This window comes from Chiloscyllium punctatum, chromosome 49 (genome assembly GCF_047496795.1).
Source record: "Chiloscyllium punctatum isolate Juve2018m chromosome 49, sChiPun1.3, whole genome shotgun sequence".
NCBI classification, from domain to species: domain Eukaryota; kingdom Metazoa; phylum Chordata; class Chondrichthyes; order Orectolobiformes; family Hemiscylliidae; genus Chiloscyllium; species Chiloscyllium punctatum.
This window is the reverse complement of record NC_092787.1, coordinates 43,851,510-43,879,401: the sequence shown is the minus strand read 5'-3', so window position 1 is coordinate 43,879,401 and position 27,892 is coordinate 43,851,510. Positions and strand designations below refer to the sequence as shown.

Sequence of the window (27,892 nt, the reverse complement as noted above, 5' to 3'; positions counted from 1 at the left end):
CATCTATATTCCTGGTCTTTTGTGGTGCACACAATGCAAGGCTATGACATCCCAGAAGAATAATATAAACCCTGTCCTGGTTACCACTGACTGGAATTTTCCAGAAAGTTTGGTTAACTGGTATCACCTAATTTGCAGTGGCTATGTTTTAAACCAGCAAAGTTCATTTCAAAATGTACACGAGGAAGTATAGCTTTTAAAAACATTTTAGGGTCTGTTTCTGTGCTGTATAAACCTATCTCTCTTCATGAGTTGCAAGCATTTAGAAGTGACGTGCTGATAGAGTTCCTCGTGTGCAGCCACACATGTTGTTAATTTGTGGATGTGAGTTGCCAAAATCAGCAATTTCTTTTTCTTTAAAAATATACGTTATTCACAATATTTATAAAAGTATGTCGCATAGTTCAAATTACACATCAAAAGTGCACTATAGTTCAGTACAGTGATTCTGTAAGATCAGCCAAAGGAAAAGGACCTTCACTGCTCATGGACTTCAGGACTGAAGTAAAATAAAATGTGAATTAATGCTCATAACTTTATGTTTTTAAATTATTCCAAATTGCAACCATTTTTATTTTCGTTTCGTCTTTCTTCCTTGTTTGCTTGAATGTGTATGTGTTGTGACAATCAACTCGTGGGTTTGAATTCATGGATAAACTAAACTTTTAACCCTGAGGAGAATTTGCTGTACGTCATTTAAAATTTTCACGTCACAAAGTGTTTTGGAGAGAACACACCAAAATCTATTTCAAAAAAGAAAGAAATTTAAAAAAAACATACACACATGGCTATGCTTACAAATGAAGAGAGTAATAAAAATAATTAAATGCACCTCCTCTTATTTGTAAACTGTGTATGCCCCCGCCCCTGACCACATACAAACCCCAGACAAGATTAGAGTGGTGCTGGAAAAGCACAGAAGGTTCAGGCAACATCCGAGGAGCTGGAAAGTCGACGTTCCGAAACGTTTATTTTCCTGCTCCTCGGATGCTGCCTGACCTGCTGTGCTTTTCCAGCACCACTCTAATCTTGTCTCTGATCTCCAGCATCTGCGGTCCTCATTCTCGCCACATACAAACCCCAGCTAAGTATGTCTCAAACTTGCGAACCCTGTCTATGTCTCAGCTTCTGCTGTCTGCGTGCGAGGCCAGGCTTTTGAGAAAGATGCTTCAGGTATTAAGCATTAAATGTGACGGTTAAGTTACCATTGTAGCTGTTGTAGTGACACGAAGATGCAGAGTCTGTATTTGAGCTGTACCTGACGGTCTACAAACAACATGCAACACTTTACATTGTGAGGAACTTTGGGCCTTTGCTGAAAGGCGCTATAGAAATGCAGTTACTTCATTACTTCAATGCAACGTTTCGATTGACTGCGAAATATTTGTGTGGAGGACTGAGTGCCCTCTACCAGAGTAAATGTGGTACACATTTCCCATTAATTTCTTGCGTCCTGGAGTTTAAAAGTGTTATTTCTTGCACTTTTTTTGTAAAATGTTTTTTGATAAATGTATTCTGAAGGTTCGGTTTGGTGACTGCAGTTTGCCTCTCCCTCTCCTGTATTTCCTGCACTGCTACTTTCAGCTCTCTTCCTACTCCCCTGCTGACCTTTGAATGGATCTGTATTTCCGCATTCACCTGGAACCGGCCGCTCGGCTCCCTCTCTGACCGTGTCCCAGATGGAGAGCAGGGACTCTGAGCCCACACAGCCAGCCCCGGTCTCCGCTGCCTGCCCGAGCTGCTGCCGGGGGGAGGAAGGGGAAGCGAGCCGCCCACCCTGCACCTGCCGGCGGCCTGGCAGCCAGCTCCTCGCTGCCCCGGCCCCTGACTGCGGGGAGTGCCCGCTGCACCGCGGTCAGCCCGGCTGGTACTGCCTGACTGAGGGCAGGGCGGTGTGTGCGCCCTGTGCCATCCCGGGACCCTGCAGCAAGCACCTGGGAACCAGCATCGGGGAGGCGGCGGACCGCATGAGGGTGAGTGAAAGATGGGGAGGGCACCAGGGGGAAGGACCAGGCACACGGCATCAGGGTCAATGAGGGCATTCATACCTGGGCATCGGGGTAACGGAGAGCTGAGGGGCATCGGGGTAACGGAGAGCTGAGGGGTATCGGGGTAACGGAGAGCTGAGGGGTATCGGGGTAACAGAGCTGAGGGGTATCGGGGTAACGGAGAGCTGAGGGGTATCGGGGTAACAGAGCTGAGGGGTATCGGGGTAACGGAGAGCTGAGGGGTATCGGGGTAACGGAGAGCTGAGGGGTATCGGGGTAACAGAGCTGAGGGGTATCGGGGTAACGGAGAGCTGAGGGGTATCGGGGTAACAGAGCTGAGGGGTATCGGGGTAACGGAGAGCTGAGGGGTATCGGGGTAACGGAGCTGAGGGGTATCGGGGTAACGGAGAGCTGAGGGGTATCGGGGTAATGGAGCTGAGGGGTATCGGGGTAACGGAGAGCTGAGGGGTATCGGGGTAACGGAGAGCTGAGGGGTATCGGGGTAACGGAGAGCTGAGGGGTATCGGGGTAACTGAGAGCTGAGGGGTATCGGGGTAACGGAGAGCTGAGGGGTATCGGGGTAACGGAGAGCTGAGGGGTATCGGGGTAACTGAGAGCTGAGGGGTATCGGGGTAACGGAGAGCTGAGGGGTATCGGGGTAACGGAGAGCTGAGGGGTATCGGGATAATGGTACCGAGAGCATCATTTGGGAGATTGGATGTAAAGGAAGGCTGTACCCGGATGTGGTATGGGCTGAGCCCCCCCCCCCCCCGGGATCTGCAGTAGCAGGAGGCTGCAGTAATGTGATCTGGAGAATGTACTGAATCATCAGTATGGGGTTCAGTCAGGGGTGTTATGGCCTTGGCGGCTGTGGGGACTGACTCTGGGTGTGTGGGGACATGGATCATTCTGTAGACTGTCCTCCCTCTTCCTCATGCTGAGATCATGTTCCAATCCCTGAACCGATGGATGAGACTGCCTCCTGCACAGGAATGGACAGACCTGTCAGCAAAAAGACTCCCGACTAACAACTGTGATTCAGCCCATCGGTCCTATTCCATATTCCATAATTCATATTCCATAGAATTTAGCAGTAATTGGCTAATATTTGTAATTCCTAGTCCCACTCCCAAGAAGAAACCTTTTCTACCAAATTAAAACTTCATAATCTTAAAGGTTGCAGTCAGATCATCCCTTAACCCTCTGAGTCACAGGCCAAAAAAAACCCAGGCTGCTGCTTCGGTAATGAAGGAGCATTGCACTGTCAGAGATGCCATCTGTCAGATATGGTGTTAAACCAAGATCCCCATCTGCCTGTTTGAGTCAATGTAAACATCCCCATGGTACTGTTTCAGAAAAATGGAGGGGACTAGTTCCCAGTGTTTTGGACAATACATATTCCTCAGACAACAGCATCACAAAGACGGATTATGGTATTGCTGTTTATGGGAGCTTGCTGTGCACAAATTGTCTACTGCATTTCCTACATTACAATAGTGACCACACTTTAAAAAGCTCTTGATTGGCTGTAAAAATGCTTTGACATGTCCAGTGATTGTGAAGTACACTACATAAATCGAGTCAGACAGCGTGGAAACAGATCATTCAGTCCAACTCATTCATGCCAAACAAGTTTCCCAAACTAAACTAGTCCCTCTTGCCTGAATTTGGCCTACATGCCTCTAAACCTTTTCTATTCATGTACCTATCCCAATATCTTTTAAACATTGTAACTGAACCCACATCTACCACTTCCTCTGGCAGTTCATTCCACGTATGAACCACCCTTGGTGTAAAAAAGTTGCCTGTCAGGTTCCTTTTAAATCTTTCTTATTCCACCTTAAAAATATGTACCCAGGTTTGAGCTTCCTCATTCTAGGGAAAAGATCTTTGTTATTCACCTTATCTGTGTCCCTCATGATTTTATAAACCTCTATAAGATTACCCCTCAACCTCCTATGCTCCAGCCTGTCCGGCCTCTCCTTATGACTCAAACCCTCAGTTCTAGTAGCATCTTTGCAAATCTTTTCTGCGCCCTTTCCAACAGAATGCTGTCGTTCCTGTAGCAGGCTGACCGGAACTGTTTCAAAAGGGGCCTCATCACTATCTTGTACAGCCCCAACATGACATCCCAGCTTTTATATTCAATGTTTTGAACAAGTGTGCCAAATGCCTTCTTCACCACCCTATGTTCCTGTGACGCCATTTTCAAGAAACTGTATACCTGAACCCTTAGGCCTCTCTGTATCGATAGCACTCCCCAGGGCTCTACCATTAACTGTGTAAGTCCTGTCCTTGTTCGTCTTACTAAAACACCTTGCATTATCTAAATGAAACTCCAACCGCCACTCCTCAGCCTGTTGGCCACAGCTGATCAAGTTCTCATTGTAACCTCAGATAGTTTTCACTGTCCATTATACCATGCTACTTACATTCTCATCCAAATCGTTTATACGAATGACAAACAACTGTGGATCCAACACTGAACCCTGTGGAACGCTGCTGGTCACAGGCCTCCAGTTCAAAAAACAACCCTTCACCACCATTGTCTGAATCCTACCATCAAGCCAATTTTGAATCCAGTTGGCAATTCTCCATGGATCTCATGTAATCTAACTTTACTAACCACTCTACGATGCAGAGCCTTGTCAAAGGCCTTGCCAAAATTCAAGTAGACACCATCTACTGCTCTGTCCTCAGCTATCTTCTTGGTCATGTTCTCAAACTACTCAATCAAGTTTGTGAGACACAATTTCCCAAACACAAGGCCATTCTGACTATCCCTAATCTTCCCTTGCCTCTCCAAATGCATGTAAATCCTGTCTCTTAGAATCCCCACCAACAACTTACTCACCACTGACGCCAGGCTCACCATGTAAGTTCTTTTTTTTTCTGACTAAGTTTCATTATAGTTGTAGAGTCATAGAGATATACATCATGGAAATAGACCTGTTGGTCCAACATATCCACACTGATCAGATATCTGAAATTAATCTGGTCCCCCATTTGCCAGTATTTGGCCCATATCCCTCTAAACCCTTTCTATTCATATTCGCATCCAGATGCCTTTTAAGTGTTGTAATTGTACCAGCCACCACCTCTGGCAGCTCATTCCATACACTGCGTGGAAAAGTTGCCCCTTAGGTCTCTTTTAAATCTTTCCCCTCACTCTAAACCTCTCTGCCCTCTATGTTTGGACTCCCCCACCCCAGGGAAAAGAACCTTGTCTATTTACCCTGTCCATGCCCCTCATAATTTTATAAACCTCTAAAAGGTTACCCCACAGCCTCCGATGCTCCAGGGAAAATATTCAGCCTGTTCCTATAGCTCAAACCCCCCAACCCTGGCAACATCCTTGTAAATCTTTTCTGAACCTTTCCAAGTTTCACAAAAATCTTCCTATCACAGGGAGACCAGAATTTCATGCAATATTCCAAAAATGGTCTAACCAATGTCCTGTACAACTGCAACATGACCTCCCAATTCCTATACTCAATACATTGATCAACAAAGGCACGGATACCATATGCCTTCTTCACTATCCTATTTACATGTGATTCTAATTTCAAGGAACTATGAACCTGCACTCCAAGGTCTCTTTGTTCAGCAACACTCCCCAGAACCTTACCATTAAGTGTATAAGTCTTGCCCTGAATTGACTTTCCAGACTACAGCACCTCACATTTATCTAAATTAAACTCCATCTGCCACTTCTCAGCTCATGGCCCATCTGATCAAGATCCCATTTTACTCAGAGGTAAGCTTCTTCGCTGTCCACTACACCAACTTTGGTGTCATCTGCAAACTTACTAACCATACCTGCTGAATTCACATCCAAGTCATTTACATAAATGACGAAAAGCAGTGAACTCAGCATTGATTCATGAGGCACACCACTGGTCACAGGCCTCAGTCTGAAAGGCAACCTTCCACCACCATCCTCTGTCCTCTAGCTTTGAGCCAGTTCTGCAGCCACATATCTAGCTATGACCTAACCTTGCTAACCAGTCTATCATGAGTAGCCTTGTCGAACATCTTACTGAAGTCCATATAAATCACGTCCATCACTCTGCCCTCATCAATCCTCGTCATTACTTCTTCAAAAAAACTCAATCAAGTTCGTGAGACATGATTTCCCACGCATAAAGCCATGCTGACTATCCTTAATCAATCTTTGCCTTTCTAAATGCGTGTAGTTCCTGTCCCTCAGGATGCCCTCCAACAACTTGCCCACCACCGATGTCAGGCTCACCAGTCTATAATTCCCTGGCTTTTCTTTACCACCTTTCTTAAGTAGTGACACCACGTTAGCCAACCTCCAGCCTTCCAGAACCTTGACTCTGGCTATTGATGATACAAATATCTCAGCAAGGAGCCCAGTAATCACTTCCCTAGCTTCCCATAGAGTTCTAGGGTACACCTGATCAGGTCCCAGGGGATTTATTCATCTTTATGCGTTTTAAGATATCCAGCACTTCCTCCTCTGTAATATGGACATTTTTCAAGATGTTGCTATTTATTTCCCCAAGTTCTCTATTTTCCATATCCTTCTCCAAAGTAAACATTGCTGCAAAATACTCATTTAGTATTTCCTCCATCTCCTGCAGCTCCACACATAGGTGGCCTTGCTGATCTTTAAAGGTCTTATACTCTCCTTAGTTATCCTTTTGTTCTGAACGTATTTGTAAAATCCCTTTGGATTCTCTTTAATCCTATTTGCTAAAGCTATATCATGTCCCCTTTTTATCATCTCCTGATTTTCCTCTTAAGTATTCTCCTACTGTTTTTATTACTCTTCTAAGGGATCATTCGATTTCTGCTGTCTTTACTTAACACATGCTTTGTTCTTATTCTTGACCAAAACATCAATTTCTCCAGTCATCCAGCATTCCCTACACTTACCTGCATTTTCTTTCACCCGAACAGGAACCTACTGTCTCTGGGTAGCTGTTATCTCATCTTTGAAGACTTTCCATTTTCCAGCCATCCCTTTACCTATGAACATGCGACTCCCCAATCAACTTTTGAACGTTCTTGCCTAATACCATCAAAATTGGCCTTTCTCCAGTTTAGAGCTTTAGTTTTTAGATCCAATTTATCTTTTTACATCACTATTTTAAAACTAATAGAGTTATGGTTACTGGCCCCAAAGTGCTCCTCCATTGACACCTCAGTCACTTGCCCTGGCTTATTTCCCAAGAGTAGGTCAAGTTTTGCACCTTCTCTAGTAGGTAGATCCACATACAGAGTCATAAAATTTTCTTGCACACACATAAAATGTTCCTCTCCATCCAAGCCCTTAACATTATGGCAGTCCCAGTCTATGTTTGGAAAGTTAAAATCCTTTACCATTACCACCCTGTTATTCTTACAAATAACCGAGGTCTCCTTACAAATTTGTTATAATATCTTTGTTGTGATATCATTTTGTAATTGTTTTTTGCAGCTTCTCAAGTTTTTCTGGACACTGATGGGAAATCCAGTCAAGATTTCCACATTCCCCTTCTCCCTGCCTCCTATTTTGATTCTGCTTTCCTCCCCTTTTTGCTGGAATACAGTGGATTTCTTATTTGGCTGGAGTTGGGTCTTTGCTGGGATCTAATTTCCCACATTTCTGGCCTCTTGCTCCATGTGAGCCGAAACAGTGGTTGTGGACTATTGAACTGTGGAGAGATTGCAGCTGAACCTGGTCCAATAGCCATTCAATAATTAAATTGAATTGAATTGAATTTATTGTCACGTGTACCAAGGCACAGAGAAAACCTTTGTCTTGCTAGCAATACAGGCTGATTACATAATTAAGTAGCATAAATAGTAAATAATAGGTAAACAGTGGCAAAAACAAAAACACAGGTACAGGTGAATGTTAAGAGTTTGAGAGTCCATTCAGTATTCTAACAACACTAGGGTAGAAACTGTTTCAAAACCAGCTGGTGCGTGTGTTCAGGCTTCTGTACCTTCTCCCCAGTTGTAGAGGTTGTACAAAAACATTGGGCGGCACGGTGGCACAGTGGTTAGCACTGCTGCCTCACAGCGCCAGAGACCCGGGTTCAATTCCCGACTCAGGCGACTGACTGTGTGGAGTTTGCACGTTCTCCCCGTGTCTGCGTGGGTTTCCTCCGGGTGCTCCGGTTTCCTCCCGCAGTCCAAAGATGTGCACGTCAGGTGAATTGGCCATGCTAAATTTACCGTAGTGTTAGGTAAAAGGGGTAAATGTAGGGGAATGGGTGGGTTACGCTTCGGCGGGTCGGGCCGAAGGGCCTGTTTCCACACTGTAAGTAATCTAATCTAATTGCCAGGTAGGATGGATCTTTAAGAATGCTAGTGGCCTTTCCTTGACAGTGGGCCTGGTAGATGGATTCTATGGGTGGGAGGTTAACCTTTGTGATTGTCCGGGCCGAGTTCCCCACTCTCTGTAACCGTCTCTGATCTTGAATGGTACAGTTGCCATACCAGGTAGTGATACATGGCGCACCTAGAAAAGTCAACAAGGGTATTCACCGTCATGTCAAATTTCCTCAGCTGCCTGAGGAAGAAGAGACGTTGTTGGGCCTTTGTAACCAGTGCGTCCACACGGAGAGTCCAAGAAAACTTGTTGTGGATGATCACTCCCAGGAGCTTGACACTCTCCACTCGTTCCACCTCTGTGCTGTTAATGTATGAGGGGGGCATGAGTAACATCCCGCCGAAAGTCAATAATGAGTTCCTTGGTTTTGCCCGCATTGAGAGCTCGGTTGTTCTCAGTGCACCATTAGTCTGGTATTTGGCGATGCAGTCAGGGGTATACAGTGAGTACAGTAGGGGACTGAGTACACACCCCTGGTGGGGGGTGGGGGGGGGGTCTCCAGTGTTGAGTGTTAGTGAGGATGAAATATTGTCCCTAGTCTTCACTGATTGTGGCCTGTGGGTCAGGAAGCTGAGGATCCAGTTGCAGAGAGAAGGGCTGAGGATCCAGTTGCAGAGAGAAGGGCTTAGTCTGAGATCACTAAGTTTAGCAATCAATCTCGAGGGGAAATAGTGTTAACGACTGAACTGTAGTCAATGAGTAGGATTCTTATGTAGCTGTTCTTGGTGTCAAAATGTTCTAGGGAGGAGTGAAGGGCAAGTGATATGGCATCTGACGCGGATTCATCAAGCAGTAATGAACAGTTAGAGCCCTGCCCAGCTTCTACTTTCTTTTTACAGGGAAACTGCACCCAATTGCAGTTTAAGGAGGAGGAAAATACTCTGTTGCAGCTTTGAAAGAGAATAGAGTGAAGCATGGATGAGAGTCAAGGGTTAGTGTATTCCTGTTAGGGTGAAATGAAAGGCTGGTAGGTGTAGGGAATGCTGGATAACTAAAGAAATTGAGGGTTTGGTTAAGAAAAAGAAGGAAGCATATGTCAGGTATAGACAAGATAGATCGAATGAAACCTGAGAAGACTTTAAAGGCAGTAGGAGTATACTTAAGAGGGAAATCAGGATGTCAAAAAGGGGACATAAGATAGCTTTGGCAAATAGAGTTAAGCAGAATCCAAAGGCTTTTTACAAATACATTAAGGACAAAAGTGTAACTAGGGAGAGAAAAGAACCCCTCAAAGATCAGCAGGGCGGCCTTTGTGTGTATTTTGCATCAGTGTTTACGATAGAAAAGAACATGGATGATATAGAATGTAGGGAAATAGATGGTAACATCTTGAAAAATGTCCATATTACATAGGAGGATGAGCTGGATGTCTTGAAACACATAAAAGTGTCAAAATCCCCAGGACCTGATCAGGTGTACCCTTGAACTCTGTGGGAAGCTCGGAAAGTGATTGCTGGGCCTCTTGCTGAGATATTTGTATCCTCGATAGTCACAGGTAAAGTACCGTAAGACTGGAAATTGGCTAACGTGATGCCAAGGTTTAAGAAGGGTGGTAAGGACAAGCCAGAGAACTATACACCAGTGAGCCTGACATCAGTGGTTGGTGAGTTGTTGGAGAGAATCCTGAGGGACAGGATTTACATGTATTTGGAAAGGCAAGAACTGATTAAGGATAGTCAACGTGGCTTTGTGTGTGAAATCATGTCTCGTGAACTTGATTGAAATTTTTTGAAGAAGTAACAAAGAGGACTGATGAGGGCAGAGCAGTGGACGTGATCTACATGGATTTCAGTAAGGTGTTTGACAAGATTTCCAATGAGACACTGGTTAGCAAGATTAGATCTCATGGAATACAGGGAGAACTAGCCATTTCGATACAGACCTGGTTCAAAGGTTGAAAACAGAAGGTGGTGGAGAGTTGTTTTTCAGTCTGGAGGCCTGTGACCAGTGAAGTGCCACAAGGATTGGTACTGGGTCCTCTACTTTTCATAATTTATATAAATGATTTGGATGTGAGCATAAGAGGTGTAGTTAATAAGTTTGCAGATGACACCAAAATTGGAGGTGTAGTGGACAGCGAAGAAGGTTACCTCAGATTATAACAAGATCTGGACCAGATGGGCCAATGGGCCGAGAAGTGGCAGATGGAGTTTAATTCAGATAAATGCGAGGTGCTGCATTTTGGGAAAGCAAACCTTAGCAGGACGTATACACTTAATGGTAAGGTCCTAGGGAGTGTCGCTGAACAAAGAGACCTTGGAGTGCAGGTTCATAGCTCCTTGAAAGTGGAGTCGCAGGTAGATAGAATAGTGAAGAACCTTTTGGTATGCTTTCCTTTATTGGTCAAAGTATTGAGTACAGGAGTTGGGAAGTCAGGACATTGGTTTGGCCACTGTTGGAATATTGCATGTAGTTCTGGTCTCTTTCCTATCGGAAGGATGTTGTGAAACTTGAAAGGGTTCAGAAAAGATTTACAAGGATGTTGCCAGGGTTGGAAAATTTGAGCCATAGGGAGATTTGAATAAGCTGGGCTGTTTTCCCGGGAGCATCGGAGGCTGAGGGGTGAACTTTTATAAAATTATGAGGGGCATGGATAGAATAAATAGACAGTCTCTTCCCTGGGGTGGGGGAGTCTAGAACTAGAGGGCATTGGCTTAGGATGAGAGGGGCAAGATATAAAAGAGAACTAAGGGACAAGTTTTTCATGCAGAGGATGGTATGTGTATGGAATGAGGTGCCAGAGGAAGTGGTGGTGGCTGGTATAACTGCAACTTTTAAAAGGCATCTGGATGGGTATATGAATAAGAAGGGTTTGGAGGGATATGGGCCAGGTGCTGGCAGGCGGGACTAGATTGGGTTGGGATATCTGATCGGCATGGACGAGTTGGACCGAAGGGTCTGCTTCTGTCCTGTATATCTCTATGACTCTATGTCTCTGGTACTCACCACAGAAAGTCACTGAGCCAACATGTAGCTGTGTTCGTACTTCAAAGAGATCACATCACTGATCAACACAAGTGATTAATATCCCAATAATATAGAGCTTGGTGGAACTTCATGTTGCTATGATGTGGAGGTGCCGGTATTGGACTCAGGTGGACAAAGTTAAAAATCACACAACACCAGGTTATAGTCCAACAGGTGTATTTGGTAGCACTAGCTTTCGGAGCGCTGCTCCTTCATCCACAACTACCTGATAAAAGGAGCAGTGCTCTGAAAGCTAATGCTTCCAAATAAACCTGTTGGACTATAACCTGGTGTTGTGCAATTTCGAACTTCATGTAGGCAAGGATTGATTTCTTGTGGCAGTGTGCAGACAAGCTCATGTGTATGAAGGATTTAGATGAGAATATAGTTAGTACGTAAGTTTGCGGATCACACCAAAATTGGTGGTAAAGTGGACAGTGAAGAAGTTTATCTATTATGACAAAGAGATCTTGATCAATTGCTTCAAATGACTGAGGAGTGGCAGATGGAGTTTAATTTGGATAAATGTGAGGTATTTCATTTTGGTAAAACAAACAAAGGCTGGACTTATACAATTAAATTGGGACTTAGGTCGTATTGTAGAATGGAGAGACTTCAGGGTTCAGTACATAATTCTTTGTAGTTTGCATAACATGTGGACAGGGTGGTTAAGAAGGCATTTAGCATGCTTGCCTTCATTGCTCAGACCTTTTTGAGTATAGGAGTTGGGATATCACGTTGAGGATGTACAGGATGGTAGTTAGAAGTCATCTGGAGTGCTATGTCCAGTTCTGATCACCCTGTTATAGGAAGGATATTATCAAACTGATAAGGGTTCAGAAATATTTACCAGGATGTTGCCAGGAATGGAGGGTTGAGTTTTAAGGAGATGCTGGATAGGCTGGGAATTCTTTTGACTGGAACACAGGAGGTTAAGGGGTGACTTTTATAAGAGGTTTATAAACTCATGAAGTGTACAGATGAGGTGAATAGCAGGTGTCTTTTTCCTAGGGTAGGGGATTCCAAGACTCAAGGACATATTTCTAAAGTGAGAGGAGAAAGATTTTGAAAAGACAAGAAGGGCAACTTTTTACACAGATAGTGGTTCAAATGTGGAATGAACTTCCAGAAGTGGTGGATGCGAGTACAGTTACAACATTTAAAAGACATTTGGATAAGTACATGAGTAAGAAATATTTGAAGGGATGTTGGTCAAGCGCAGGCAGCTGGGACAAGTTTAGTTTGGAATTATGGTCAGCATGAACTTAAACTGAAGGACCTGTGCCATGCTATATGACTCTATAAATAACTCAGAGACCGTTTATATCCTATTAACAGGATCAGTTTCTCTACCTCCACAGGCAGGTGAGGGATACTTGCCCGTAGGTTTCAATCCAGTAAGGGATCTGTCCTGTCACACACAATTCCTATCCAATCTGATTCATTGGGAGTATATTCCACAGCCCTCAGGGTCCCTGCTTGCTGATGCTGTGCTTCTTTCTCTCCTCTGGTCTTTCCTCAGCCTGGCCTCAGGTCTCTGTATGATGTTGGTGTTACACAATATAAGAGATGCAGTCACTGCCCCTTTTCTAGACAATGCATTTATTCAAATCAAGCCATTCTCAGAGCTATTAATGGTTGTACCTTCATTATTAAACTTCAGTTTGGAGTTTAATATACAGTACTCCTTTATTATATGGTCCTCCACTAAAGAAAAGCAGAAAAAAAACAAGAATTTGCAGTTATGTAGAAGTGATGGACCTTCTCCTGAACTACTCAGAATTGTTAATATTTGAGTGGTTTGTTTTGTGCCTTTAATGGGTTATCCACCAACCACTGGTGAGAAATAGGGTTTATCTTGTCTCGCCTAAACAAAATGAGCTAGCTAAAACTAAACGCTAAAGCAAATAGATGGATTAATGGTCTCATTGCTGTTTCTCGAATCTTGCTGGGTGCTTGACCCAGGGAATGTGAAGGAGCAGAGGTATATATCTGAGTCAGGATGGTGTGTGACTTGGACAGTAAGGTACAGACTCCCAGGTGCCTGCTTCTCTTTTCTGAGTGGTAGAGGTTGCAAGTTTTTAATGTATTGTCAGACGAAATTTGGAGAGTTTCTGTAGTACACCTTGAATATGGTACAGATTGCTGCCGCTGCATGTGGCTGGTGGAGGGAGTGAATATTTAAAAAGGTGGATGGGGTACAAATCAAGATGGTTGCTTTGTCCTGGATGGTGCAAGTGTCTTGGGTATTATTCTTGAACTGCCATTCATCCAGATGAGTAAAGTATTCCGTCATGCTGTGGACATGCACCTTGTAGACAGTGGAGAGTCTTTAAGGAGTTGGGAGTTGAATTACTCACTGCTGAATTTTCTGACCTGTTGTTGTACCCACTGTGTATGTCTGGTCCTGTTAAATTTCGATCAGTGGTAACCCTAGGCTACTGATCATAGAGTATTCAGAAATGAATGCTACTGAATGATAAAGTGGTTAGATTTCTTTTGTTGGAGATGTTTATTGCTTGGAACGTATGTGCTGTGAACATTACTTGCCACTTATTAACTCAAGCCAGAATATTTTTCATGCCTTCTTGCATGACAGCACAGATACGTCATCTGAGTAGTTATAAATGCTACACAAATCTGTGCAATTATTATTTCAAAATTTGAAATATTCTAGAATGATCTCTGTGGTTTGGAAATTAACAAGTGAGTACTGCTACTTAAGAAAGTGAAGAAGAAGAAAACAGGAAACTACAGTCAGACCAGTTAATCAGACATCAGTGATCAGAAAGCCACTGGAATCTGTTATTAAGGAAGTTTGTGGTTAGCACTGCTGCCTAACCACACCAGGAACCTGGGTTAGATTCCACCATTGGGTGACTGTGTGGAGTTTGCACATTCTCCCCGTGTCTGTGTGGGTTTCCTCTGGGTGCTCCAGTTTCTTCCCACAGTCCAAAGATGTGCAGGTACGGGAGATTGGCCATGCTAAAATTGCCCATGTCAAGGGGTGTGCAGGCTAAGAGGGTTAGCTATAGGAAATGCAGGGTTGCATGAGTAGGGTGGATCTGGGTGGGATGATCTTTGGAGGGTCGAAGGGCTGAATGGCCTGCTTTCATAATGTACGCATTCTAAGTTTTTACTATGCAATTAAAAGAAAAAAACATGATCCAAAAGAGTCAATATGGTTTGACAAATGCCTTATGAGTTTTTTGAGGTAACTTCTAGATAAATGGCAAGTAATAGGTGTAGAATCTAGGATTTCTAAAACACATGTGATGTCACAGAAATGGTTAATCAGCAAACAGTTGATCTCGTGGAGTTGGGGTAATATGTCAGCAATGTAGAGGATCAATGACAGGAAGCAGAGAGTAAAGTAATGGCACTTTCCAAGTGGGTGGTCTGTGATTGGTGAAGTGCAACAAGGATCGGTGTTGAAGTGATTTTCATTCATTCATGAGATGAGTATTGCTGCCTGAGACAGCATTTATTGTCCATCTCTAGCTGTCCTTATGGTGAGCTGTCTTCCTGAACTGCTGCAGTCCATAACTTCAATTATTTACAATTTATGTTAATGACTTAGACAGAGATAGTAAGTAATGTATCTCAATTTGCTGCTGGTATCATGCTAATTAGAAATGTAAGCAATATGGAGGACCCAGAATTATCTAGAGATATAGCTAGGTTAAGCGTAATGAAGTGGATTCACTTTAGAGTCCAAGAACAAGAAAACTAAAATATTTTTTAAAAGATTTGACACTTTTAAATGTTGATATTCAGAAGGACTTTGGTGTATTTGTGTAAGAAACACAAAAACTATGGCATGCAGGTACAGCAAGCAATTAAAAAGGTAAATGTTTTCCTGGCCTTATTGCAAGGGGATTGGAGTAAAAGAAGAAGGATTTTTAGAAAGAAATTCATGGGATATGGGCATTGCTAGGTTGGCCAGCATTTATTGCCCATTCGTAATTGCCTTTGAGAGCTGCCTTCTTGAACTTCTGAAGTCCATGTGCTGTAGGTAGACCCACAGTGCCTTTAGGGAGGGATTTCCAGTTTTGACCTAGCAACACTGAAGGAATGGTGATGGGTTTGTAAATCAGCACGGTGAGCAGCTTGGAGGGGAACTTGCATGTGGTGGTGTTCCCATCTATCTGCTGCTCTTGTCCTTCTAGATGGAAGTGGTTGTGAGTTTGGATGATGCTATCTAAGGAACCTTGGTGAATTACTGCAGTACATCTTGTAAATATTACACACTGCTAATATTGAGTGTTGGTGTTGAAAGGAGTGAATGTTGAAGGTGATGGATGGGGTGTCAATCAAGTAGGTTCCTTTGTCCTTTATGGTGTCAAGTTTCCTGAGTGTTGTTGGAGTTGTACTTATCCAGGTAAGTGGGGAACAGATGGTGGACAGGCTTTGGGGAATTAGGTGAGTTACTTACTGCTGAATTTCCGGCCTGTGGTTTGCTTTTGTAACCACAGTATTTACATGATTGGTCCAATTAAATGTTTAGTCAATGGGAGCCCCAGAAGTTTGCTATTGTATAGGGTTTTGTTAAGACTCTGCCTGGTGTACTGTGCGCAGTTTTGGTCTCTATATCTAAGGAAAGATATACTTGCCATAAACATAGAACAGTCACAGCACAGGAATGGACCCTTCCGCCCACAATGTTGTGCTGAACATTACGCCAAGTTAAATAATCCCTTCTGCCTGGCCATGGTCCATGTCCCTCCATGTGCTTATCCAAAAGCCCCTCAAATGCCCCCATCATATTTGCCTCCACCACTACCCCCTAGCAGGACCTTCTAGGAACTCAGTACCCTCTGTGTAAAAATATTGCCCCTCACAACTCCTTTAAATTTTCTCCCTCTTACCTAGTATTAGACATTTCAACTTTGGGAAAAAGATTCCTACCGTCAACCCTATCTATGCCTCTCATAATTTTACAGATTTCCACCGGGCCTCCCCTCAGGCTTTGCCATTTCAGAGAAAATGAACGTAGTTTGTATAGCCTCTCCTTATAGCTCATCCTGGTAAACCTCTTCTGCACCTCCAAAGCCTCCACATCCTTGCTGTAATGTGGCTATGAGAATTAAATGCAATACTTTTAATTGTGGTCTAACCAAAGTCATATAAAGCTGCAACATCACTTCCTGACTCTTGTTCTTAATGTCCCAGTCAATAAAGGCAAGCAAGCCATATGCCTTCTTTCCCACCTATCTACTTGTGTGACCACTTTCAGGGAGCTAAGAACTAGAACCTCTTGGTCCTAGATGATACAGTAGATTGATCCCTGTGATGAGAGGTTTGTCCAATTGTGGGAGACTGCAGAATCAAAACCATAGTGGCACATCCACAGGATTTGTGACTGAATTGAGGAGAAGGTTCTTCTTATAGGACTGTGAAACTTTGGAATTATCTATCCTGAAGGGTAGTGGATGTTTCACTAGGATTGGTAGATTTTAGATTGACATTAGAACATCAGAAATAGGAGCAGGAGTGGGCCATTTTGTCCTTCACATCTGCTTCACCACTCAATAAGATCTTGGCTGATAGAACAATGCAGTCAATTCCACATTCCTGCCAGCACCCCTGCTATTGACACACACTCGACCCCCATAACCCTTGACTCCTTTGTAGATCAAATGCAGTCATTATCCCGGTCTGGAATGTATCGAATGGCCTAGCCTCCTGTGCTGTCTGGGTTACAGAATTTCAAAATGGCCAATCCTCTGAGAGAAGAAATGCCTCCTCATTTTTGTCTTAAATGGTGACCTCTTTCGATCTGAGCTTCTGAGATTTCCCTACGTTAGGCAACATCCTCTCATCATCCACCTTATCAAGCCCCTGTCAGAATCTTACATGTTTTAATAGGATAACCTCAATGCTAATGAGTACAGGCCTAATCTGCTCAACTTTTCTTCAGAAGACAATCCCTTCATTCCCCGAGTTAACTTAATAAATCTTCTCTGAACTATCTGTGATGCTAGTGAATTTCCCCCCTTAAATAGATCCAGACTGTGTTGAGTACTTGGGGTGTGGTTTCACCAACGCCAATGTCCAGTCCTAGCAAGACTGCTTTACTTGTATACTCTACTGCAAAAGACTGGAGTCAACACTTTCAATGAATCAAAGAATGCAGGTCGGTAAGTGGAGTTCAGGTAGAAGATCAACTATGATCACATTGAATAGAGGAACAGGCTCAAAGGCTAAATGCTCCTATTTATGATATTCTCAGTGCAGATCTGCCTTGATCAAGTTAAAAATCACCCAACACCAGGTTATAGTGCTTCCAATTAAACCTGCTGGACTATAACCTGGTTTGTGTGATTTTTAACTTTGTCCACGCCAGTCTAACACCAGCAGCTCCAAATCATGATCAAATTAAATAGTGGGTCAGGCTTGAGGGGTTAAATGGCATGCTCCTGTTTCTAATGTTCCCAAGAAGATATTGGACCTTCTGTCGAGATGTTTTTAAATTTTGAATGTGTTGCTCAAACCCATTACATAGCGTTAACAATTAACCATCCACAAGCTCTCAGAGTGGAGTCATATAAAGACGAGACTGGGTAATGGTGGGTTTCCTTTCCTGAAATTTCCTTTCATTCACTGATCACGCAGTACAAGCTTAACCCAGAACTACAGCAATGCATGTCCTAACTGAAATTCTTAAAGGTTCCTATGTAACCTCGCTGTTTGAATGGTGAGCTGATGTATGCCTAAAGCTATGAGCCAACAAATCCTGATGAATTGAGTCTTTTAACACATTGAGTGAGCTGGAATTCTTCAATCGCAGAAGTGGTGCCATGGTTCATTGGGACATAGGAACAGAAAGAGGTGCTATTTCATCACTTGAGCCTGTTCTGCTACTTAGTGAGATTGTGGATGTGTAGAGTCATAGTCATAGAGTGTAGGTTTGCTCATTGAGCTGGAAGGTTCGTTTTTCAGACGTTTCATCACCATACTAAGTAACATCATCAGTGAGCCTCTGGATGAAGCCTGAGCTCAGTGAGATATTAGCTGATCAGTGACCTAACTTCATTAACTCAGTCTTTACCCCATTAGCCTTTGGGTAACAAAATAGATCAGATTGAGCTTTAAGATCCATAATTGATTGGTGCAGTCACTATTTGTGGAAGAGAATTCGAAATATCTATGTACATGTGAATTAGGAGCAGGAATAGGCTTTTTGGTGTCAATGTATCTCTTAATTTCTCTCTTGAAAAGTCTAGTTCTAATTTTTTGACTAATTTGCTTAATCCTAGACTCCCTAACCATAGGAAACAATTTCTCTCTATCTAACTTATATGTTCCCCTTTGTTTCTTGAAAAATTCAAATATATCACCCTTTAACTTTCTACATCTAAGGATAACAATCCTGGGTTGTATAATCTGTCTGCACAATGAAGCCATGGAGTTCATTCTGTCATTCTCAGGTTATACTGTATGCAGTGTAAGACTAATTTATCCTTTAATGAGTTTGCTTTTCCGTATTGGTGTGGTCTATCAAGGTCTTTGCTTGGCATCATGACATATTGTTCCTCATACAGAAGATCATGAGGTTTTAGTCCCACATCAGAGACCTGAATCCAAGCTGACCCCTTTAGTGTGGTTCAGTCACCACTCAGTCAATGAATGGACAGAGCTGATTGCCTCTTGCTTTCAATGGAGTGTAAGTCTGTTATGATACATAATAATTAACCTGCAGCATTTGGCGATATTTTTGGAGTATCTGTAAAAAAGCCATGCAAGCACAAGAGAAAGAGATCTTTGTTCTGAGAACTTTTAAAAATGTAAAATTTGTTTTTCTTCGTTTTCATTTCTATCTCATTTACAGTGCTCTCATCCACCCCATTCCTCTTTCAGTACCTAACTGAATTCTAATTCACCCGGTATCCTCCTCTGTTCTTCCTATGTTTCTTTCTCATCCTTAAATTACATTGGTCCTGTCATTTAATGCGGTCCACAATCCCCTGTTACCTTTTCATCAGTTCATTCCTCAAACAAGTTACGATGGCAAATCGTTTTGACTTAAGGGTTCTGCCAAAAGTCGAATGGGTCACCCAGGCCAGAGGATACCCCAGTCCAGCATGTATCAAAACAGAATTAATGTACTAGCACACAGTGTGTATCACACAAAGCTAGGCTTTGATCTCACAATGCAAGCAATAGTGGAGGCTGAGTCTCCTGCTGAACCACTGAGGTACACACTGAGACCATACTGAAAAACTTGGTGAACCTGAATAGACTTGGAGATTGTGTGCTCCTACAGCAGCAACTGAGGCGGGTGCAATGAGCACCTGGACACTTATCATTCCGTCATCAAGAAGAACTCTGTAAAGTTTGCAAAGTGCTATTCATAACTTGTGAAAGTTAAGGTGAGAAGATAATGTGACCACTTCTTTCCCCAGGAGTTAAAAGTTTTAATTTAAGACTGGATCCTTGGATCATATTACTTTGTGTGATAGCGAATTTCTGAGGCCAGGAGTCAATAAACCAGCTCTCTTTAGTGAAGTCCACTTATTTCAAATCATGAGCAGATGAGAAACATCACAATGACTTGAGCTTTGATAGTTCATTGTGTGCTAGTACATTCATTCGGTTTTGATACATGCTGAGGTAAAATCTGAGCAAAGGAGACTGCAGATTGAGCTAGTTAATCATAGCTTGAGTAGAATCTTCACCATTCTGCCTCCCACTCACATCCAGTGTAAATGAGACAATGTTATCCACGGCACTGCCTGTAGCGGTGTGTACTCGGGCTCTCTCTGTACAATATATCCTCACCATAGAATCATTTTCTTACCACGCACCTTGGCTCAAAGTGTGCAAAACAATGGAAGCAAGGTCAGGCATTTGTTTATGTATTGGGTTATCGCACCTGGCAAAGTGCTTCTTAAACAGTGAATTGTTTTGAAGTGTAATCACTGTTATGTTTGCAAACCTACTGGAGTAAATCTTGACTCCGTTACCTTGGCATGGCACAGGTGATAATGAGCAGCTGGCGTCTTTTACAATGCAACGCCAACTTCAATGTGAGTAAAAATGGGGAGAGATATAAAATGATTCACTATCTTTATTTGACACAGTTGCACAAGGCCACACTGTCTACCCCACCCCACACTTAAACTGCAAAGATATTTACATCCAAAACACACGTACTCAGGAATATAAAACATATAGGAAGAATGCATACAAACCATTGAACTAACTCCTCTCGTGCTGCTTGTTATTCAATGTCTCCCTCTCTTTGGAATATCTTTTCTGTTTCTTTCATTTTATTTCCTAAATAATATTCTTTATTAACTATTTTTTAAAAGTACATTTCATGATTGTTTAGCTCTGACATTACATAAAATGCCATGCAGTAAGTTTCTTTTGGTGCAGGTGCCTCACTAGATTTGACAGTGAAAATAATTTTAATCAATTGTTGACTCTTGCTGTTCCTCTCACTTCCACTTGCCTTGCGTGTCCAGTGTCTTCAACTTACAGCCATTTATCTATTGTTTCTCTTTGTAACCCTGCCCATAGTCTACCCCATGTTATCAGAAGAGCTTTTATTCTTTGAAGCTAGAAACATTTTTGTTCTCTCCCCATGGCTGCTGGCCATCAGTAAACATCAGCAGTTTCTGCTGGTTGGTCAGAAAACAGTTGGTGTAGTCTGGCTTTACTCTGTGCACAAGACATTGAGACTAATTCTGGGGTTTCCACTATCATCTGAGATTACAGAATGACATAGAAGTGTTGTCGTTGCTTGTATTGTTTTGAAAGAACATTTCAAGACAGGCATGTGATATGAATATAATCGACCACAGAATGTGTATTAACGACCTGATTATAATCAGGTATGGTGTTAGTTGCATCACTAAATAATGCAGTCTCTGTCACAACAACGTGTATATTTAAGCAGCACGGTGTCTCAGTGATTAGCACTGCTCCCTCACAGTGCCAGGGACCTGGGTTTGATTCCAGCCTCAGGTGACTGTGTGGAGTTTGCACATTCTCCCTGTGTCTGCGCGGGCTTCCTCTGGGTGCTCCAGTTTCCTTCTACAGTCTAAGGGTGTGCAGGCTAGGTGGATTGACCATGCTAAGTTGTCCATAGTGACTAGGAGTATGCATGTTAGGTGGATTAGCCATGGGAAATGCTGTGTCCGGGTGGGATGCTCTTCGGAAAATTGGTGCAGGCTTGATAGGCCAAAAGGCCTCTTCCTGCACTGCAGGGATTCCATGGTTCTGTAATGTAGCACCTTGAACAAGCCATGGTACTTCAGTGCAACAATGCCAACAGGCAATGACATGTTTGGTCAAAAAACTAGATTTTCAGGCATATCTTGAAAAGGACTCCAGGATTAGGGAGAATTTTCCAGAATTTAGGAGCTAGGTGGCTGAAAGAATGGTTTCTAATAATGGATTGATTAATGTTGGGAATGTGCAAGAGGCCAGAGTTGGAAGAACGTAGCAATCTCAGTGTGTTGTTGGACTGGGGATTGTGACAGAGATCAGGAGAAGGACGAGCCTTGGACAAATTTGAACTACATGCTTTTTCTTTGTTCCATTTCATCTTGCCTCATTTCTCTGCCTCTCTCACACACACAAAAAATGTTGCAACTTTATTCTGTACCCAAATATGCATTGTGCTGCTGAATGTACAGGTTTCAGAGTGATTTCAAGAGTTAACCATGTCGTCCCCCACCTTCCAGCTTTCGGGTTGCTTGAAACACTAACTAAAAGGTTCCTCAATTTCTCTGTGAATGGGCTCCATGACATAGGGGATAAATTTGACCATTTATCAACAGCAGTGTGACCAAGGAGGCTCCCTGTTTTACCTCTTACCTCACTAGCGTGTCCACTTAACTTTGTGAGAGAAACAAACAGGATGATGTGTAAAACTGATGGTCATTTGTGATCATCTGTCAGGGATTAAGGTTAAAATTATACCTGAATACAAAAACAATATATTGGAGAAGCTGGAAATGTGAAGTAAGATTTTAAAGCTGGTAAAGTGCAGCTGGTCATGGAGTATCTGTGAAAGGAAACAACTTTCAGGTCCGTTTCATTAATGCTCAATTCATCAGCTGAGATTTTGCTGCTTTTACTGTTATTTTAAAATTATACATCCCCTGCCTCTCATGTTTAGTGGGTTGAAAACTATGAATATACATAATGATTGGGCAGGATACGTTCAACTGATAACCAGAGTGTTCATTGAATCCCTACAGCGTGGAAACAGGCCATTTGGCCCAACAAGACCACACTAACCTTCTGAAGAGTATCCCACCCAGATCTATTCCCTACCCTATTATTTTACATTTTCTCCTGATGAATGCACCTAACCTCCACATCCCTGAACACTATGGGGTAATTTAGCATGACCAATTCACCTAACCTGCACATCTTTGGACTGTGGGAGGAAACCGGAGCAAACCCACGCAGACACGGGGAGAATGTGCAAACTCCACAAACACAGTCACCCGAGGCTGGAATTGAACCTGGGAACCTGGCGCTGTGAGGCAGCAGTGCTAACCACTAAGCCAGCACTTCTCTCAGCTAAGGAGCTAATTCTGCTGCTCTCCATGACTTTTATGCAAGATCCAGTGATTCCACCTGGACTCACTGCAGGGTTGTGCTCCCTGGCTGCTGGATTCACAAGATTAGAGTGGTGCTGAAAAAGCACAGCAGGTCAGGCAGCATCCGAGGAGCAGGAAAATGGACATTTCGGTCAAACGTCCCCGACGTCCCGACCAGTACCCTTCCACTGACACTCTTATTTGGCTGAACTCGTCCTCGCTCTCAACAATTTTTCCTTCAAATCCTCTCGCTTCCTCCAGATGAAAGGGGTAGCCATGGGCACCTGCATGGGCCCCAGCTATGCCTGTCTCTTTGTTGGCTATGTGGAAAAGTCTATCTTCCATAGTTACACCGGCACCACTCCCTACCTTTTCCTCTGCTCCATTAATGACTGCATCGGCGCCACCTCGTGCTCCCACGAGGAGGTTGAGCAGTTCATCAACTTCACCAACACATTCCATCCCGACCTCAAATTCACCTGGACCAGCTCTGACACCTCTCTCCCCTTCCTGGACCTCTCAATCTCCATCAACAAAGACTGACTCAACACTGACATTTTTTACAAACTCACTGACTCCAATAGCTACCTGGATTATACCTCCCCCCATCCTTACATCCTAGCGTAAAAACACTATCCCTTATTCCCAATTCCTCTGCCTCTGCCGTATCTGCTCCCAGGTGGACCAGTTCCACCACCGAACACACCAGATGGCCTCCTCCTTTAAAGACTGCAATTTCCCCTCCCACGTGGTGGATGATGTCCTTCAGCATATCTCATCCACGTCCCGCACCTCTGCCCTCAAACCCCAACCCTCCAACCACAACAAGGACAGAACCCCCCATCCTCACCTTCTACACCACCAATCTTCATATACATCACATCATCCTCCACCATTTCCACTACCTACGAATGGACCCCACCACCAGAAAAAATTTCCCTCCCCACCCCTTTCCTCTTTACGTAAAGACCGTTCCCTCTGCGACTACCCGGTCAGGTCCATGCCCCCTAACAACCCACCCTCCCTCCTGGCACCTTCCCCTGCCACTGCAGGAATTGCAAAACCTGCGCCCACATCTCCCCGTCACCTCTGTCCAAGGCCCCAAAGGAGCCTTCCACATCCATCAAGGTTTCACCTGCACTTCCACACATGTCATTTACTGCATCCAATGCTCCCAATGCGGTCTCTTCTATGTTGGGGAGACCAGATGCCTACTCACAGAGCGCTTAAGGAACATCTCTGGGACACCCGCACCAATCAACTCCACCGCCTTGTGGCTGAACATTTCAACTCCCCTTCCCACTCTGCCGAGGACATGCAGGTCCTGGGCCTCCTCCATCGCCACTCCCTCACCACACAATGCCTGGAGGAAGAATGCCTCATCTTCTGCCTTGGGATCCTCCAATCCCAGGGCATCAATGCGGACATCACCAATTTCCTCATTTCTCCTCTCCCCACCTTACCCCAGTTCCAATCTTCCAGCTCAACACCTTCCTCATGACCTGTCCCATCTGTCCATGTTCCTTCCCACGTATCCGCTCCACCCTCCTCTCCGACCTATCACCTTCACCCCCACCTCCATTCACCTATTGCACTCTCAGCTACTTTCCCCCCAGCCCAACTCCCCTCCTATTTTTATGTCTCCACCCCTGAGGCTCCCCGCCTCATTTCTGATGAAGGGCTTTTGCCCGAAACGTCGATTTTCCTGCCCCTTGGATGTTGCCGGACCTGCTGTGTTTTTCCAGCCCCACTCTGATCTCCAGCATCTGCAGTCCTCACTTTCGTCTGCTGGATTTTCAATGCTCAATGTTTGCCTGCCCACAGACTAGGCTGAATTGGTGGAAATTGGGCATTTATCAAGCACCCCGGGCAGCTATGCTGTATCCAATACTACTTCAGGTTGGCACCTTATGACCAAGACCCTGCCACTATTTCTACTGATTAAACACAAAATAGGCCAGAAGGAGAAAAGAAGAGGCTGAGAGGTGATCTGATTGAATCCTTTAATTTTAGCAGAGGGGTTCAACAGGATCAACTTAGGGAAGATCAAAACTAGTAGCCATGAACATAAGACAGTTACTAGTAAATCCAGTGGGGAATTCAAGAGAAAGTTCTTTACCCAGAGAGTGTTGAAAATGTAAAATCTGCTACCAGGTAAAAACTAAGTTGTGAATAACACATAAAGACATTATATATAAAAGAAAGATAGGTTAAGTGAGTGGGTAAGGATGTAGCAAATGGAATATGATGTGGGAAAATATGAAATAGTTCATTTTGGCAAGAAGAATAACAAAGTCCATTATCCAAATGGTGAGAGATTGCAGAGCTCTAAGATACAGAGGGATCTTGGTGCCCTGGTGAATGAATCACAGAAGGCTCATATGCAGGAAAGCTCATCTATTGGAAGTGGATTTGAATCCAGAAGTTGTGAGTTTATGCTTCAGTTTTACAGAGCACTGATGAGACTACAACTATGTACAGTTTTGGTCACCTTATTTAAGGAAGGATGTAAATACATTGATTTGATTTGAATTATTATTGTCTCATGTACTTAGGTAGAGTGAAAAGTTTTGTTTTGCATGCAGTACAGGTAGATCATACCATACAAAGATCATACGGTGATAGAATAGAGAGAGACATTCAATGGTACACTACAAAGAAGATGCACAAAAAGCAACTTCAACATTAGATTTGAAATTTGAGGGGTCTATTCAGAAGTCTATTAACAGCAGGGAAGAAGCTGTTCTTGAATCTATTGCTACGTGTGTTTAAACTTTTGTATCTTCTGCCTGATGGAAGAGGTTGGAAGAAATTGTTGGGCAGGATCTTTGATGATGTTGGCTGCCTCCCCGAAGCAGCAAATATAGATGAAATCGTTGTGGTTCTGTTCGCTGAGCTGGGAATTTGTCTTGCAAACGTTTCGTCCCCTGTCTAGGTGACATCCTCAGTGCTTGGGAGCCTCCTGTGAAGCGCTTCTGTGATGTTTCCTCCGGCATTTATAGTGGCCTGTCTCTGCCGCTGTACTACAGCGGACAGCTCGAACTGACAATTGGAAGCGGCAGAGACAGGCCACTATAAATGCCGGAGGAAACAGCACAGAAGTGCTTCACAGGAGGCTCCAAAGCACAGAGGATGTCACCTAGACAGGGGACGAAATGTTTGCAAGACAAATTCCCAGCTCGGGGAACAGAACCACAACAACGAGCACCCGAGCTACAAATCTTCTCCCAAACTTTGAATAGATGAAATCAGTGAATGGAAGGTTAGCTTGCATGGTACACTCGGCTGTGTTCACAACTTTCTGTAATTTCTTACAATCCAGGGGAGTCCAAGGGAGAGTAAGGGAGATGCATCCAGATAGAATGCTTTCTATGGTGAAGACAGTTCAGAGAACGTTTACACTTCATTGGAGCAAAGACATGGTGTTGACTTTTACATTAAATGAGAGTTATTAGCGTCTTTGATCAGATGGGAATTATTTTAATTGGGGGATTATTCTAGATAAATTCTCACCAGCCTAGTCAATGTAGGAACTCATGGCGATCAGTTTGATGTATCACACTCCACTCTGGAAGGTCCCAATAAGGCCCTGTAACTAAGTCGTTATCTTTTGCAGCCCCTGCATTTGGAGGATATTAGTACATGAATTTTAATTAGCTTAATCAACTCAGGGGGTCATGAGGAGGTCCCACACTCCACATCAGAAAGTTCCAATAGGGCTCCACGAAAAAGAAACCACACATCCACACACAGACACATAGACACACACACACACACACACATACATAGACACACATCCACAGACACACATCCACACACAGACACACACACACACATACATAGACACACATCCACAGACACACATCCACACACAGACACACACACACACAGACACACACACACACATACATAGACACACATCCACAGACACACATCCACACACAGACACATAGACACACATCCACACACAGACACACACACAGACACAGACACACACACAGACACACACACACACACACACAGACACACACACACACACACAGACACACACACACACGCATACATAGACAGACACACACACACACAGAGACACACACAGACACACACACATGCATACATAGACACAGAGACACACACACACAGACACAGACACACACAGACAGACAGACACACACACACACACACACACACACAAGGCGCATGCTATTTATAATAGATAATGCTGTGGAATCTTTTATGTCCACCTGAGAGGGTAGACAGGGCCACAGGTTAACACTTCACCTGTAGGTGACAGCACCTTTGACAGCGTCGCACGTACCAGTGCATCTTTGGAAATGGACTTGAATCCACAACCTTCTGACTCCAAAGTGATAATGCTCCCACTGAGCCACGGTTTAAACTATTTTAGTATAGTTTTCTTAAACAGTGAAAATTATTACATAAAATGACTAAAGTTGGGCTGTTTAAACCTGGGTCAAACAGAGAAGTATCCCCTCACACTGTTAAACAAAGACTGCACATTTGGTGATCTCTCAAGTTACAAACCTCTTTACTGTACATACAATAAACACACTTATTCCTTGTGTTACTGATGCACATGGTTTGATTGCTTTTGCTGTATAATTGGTGTGACAGGTAACTGGGTCTCTTTTCTCTCCCCAGAATAAACTGGTTGATGATTGTGAGAAATTACAGCTGAGATTAGCTTCAGTGGAAAGATTCACGGATGGGACTCTGAACAACAAACGCCGCAGCGTTAAGGCAAGTGCCTCCATTTAACTCCCATTCCAGTTTCTGGCTGAAGAATGTGCTCCCTTTTTCTGGGGAGATTTACTTCCTGGTAGCATTATGTTCATGGGTTGGTTTTCACAGGACATATACTTGAAGAGGAACAAAGTGCAAAGCAGTGGGAAAGCAGCAGGTGGAGAACGTATTTTTATTTTGTGTCATGTGAATCTCACTGGCTGGACTAACATTTATTGGCCATCCCTAGTTGTCCTGGAGGAGAAGTCATGTTAAACTGCTGCAGT

General features: G+C 43.6%; 1 protein-coding gene across 2 annotated transcripts in view; it reads left to right on the top strand.

Moving 5' to 3' along the window:
- LOC140469643 (B box and SPRY domain-containing protein-like) overlaps nt 1–27,892 on the top strand; it is a 103,150-nt gene that overhangs the window by 62,031 nt on the left and 13,227 nt on the right. The window contains exons 1-2 of one of the 2 annotated variants that reach the window (XM_072566345.1): nt 1,432–1,973; nt 27,525–27,623. In XM_072566345.1, coding sequence (XP_072422446.1) covers nt 1,680–1,973; nt 27,525–27,623 — 393 coding nt within the window. In that variant the 5' untranslated portion in view covers nt 1,432–1,679. Of the gene's footprint in view, nt 1–1,431; nt 1,974–27,524; nt 27,624–27,892 lie in introns of those variants that run through there. The other variant, XM_072566346.1, reaches the window with a different exon arrangement.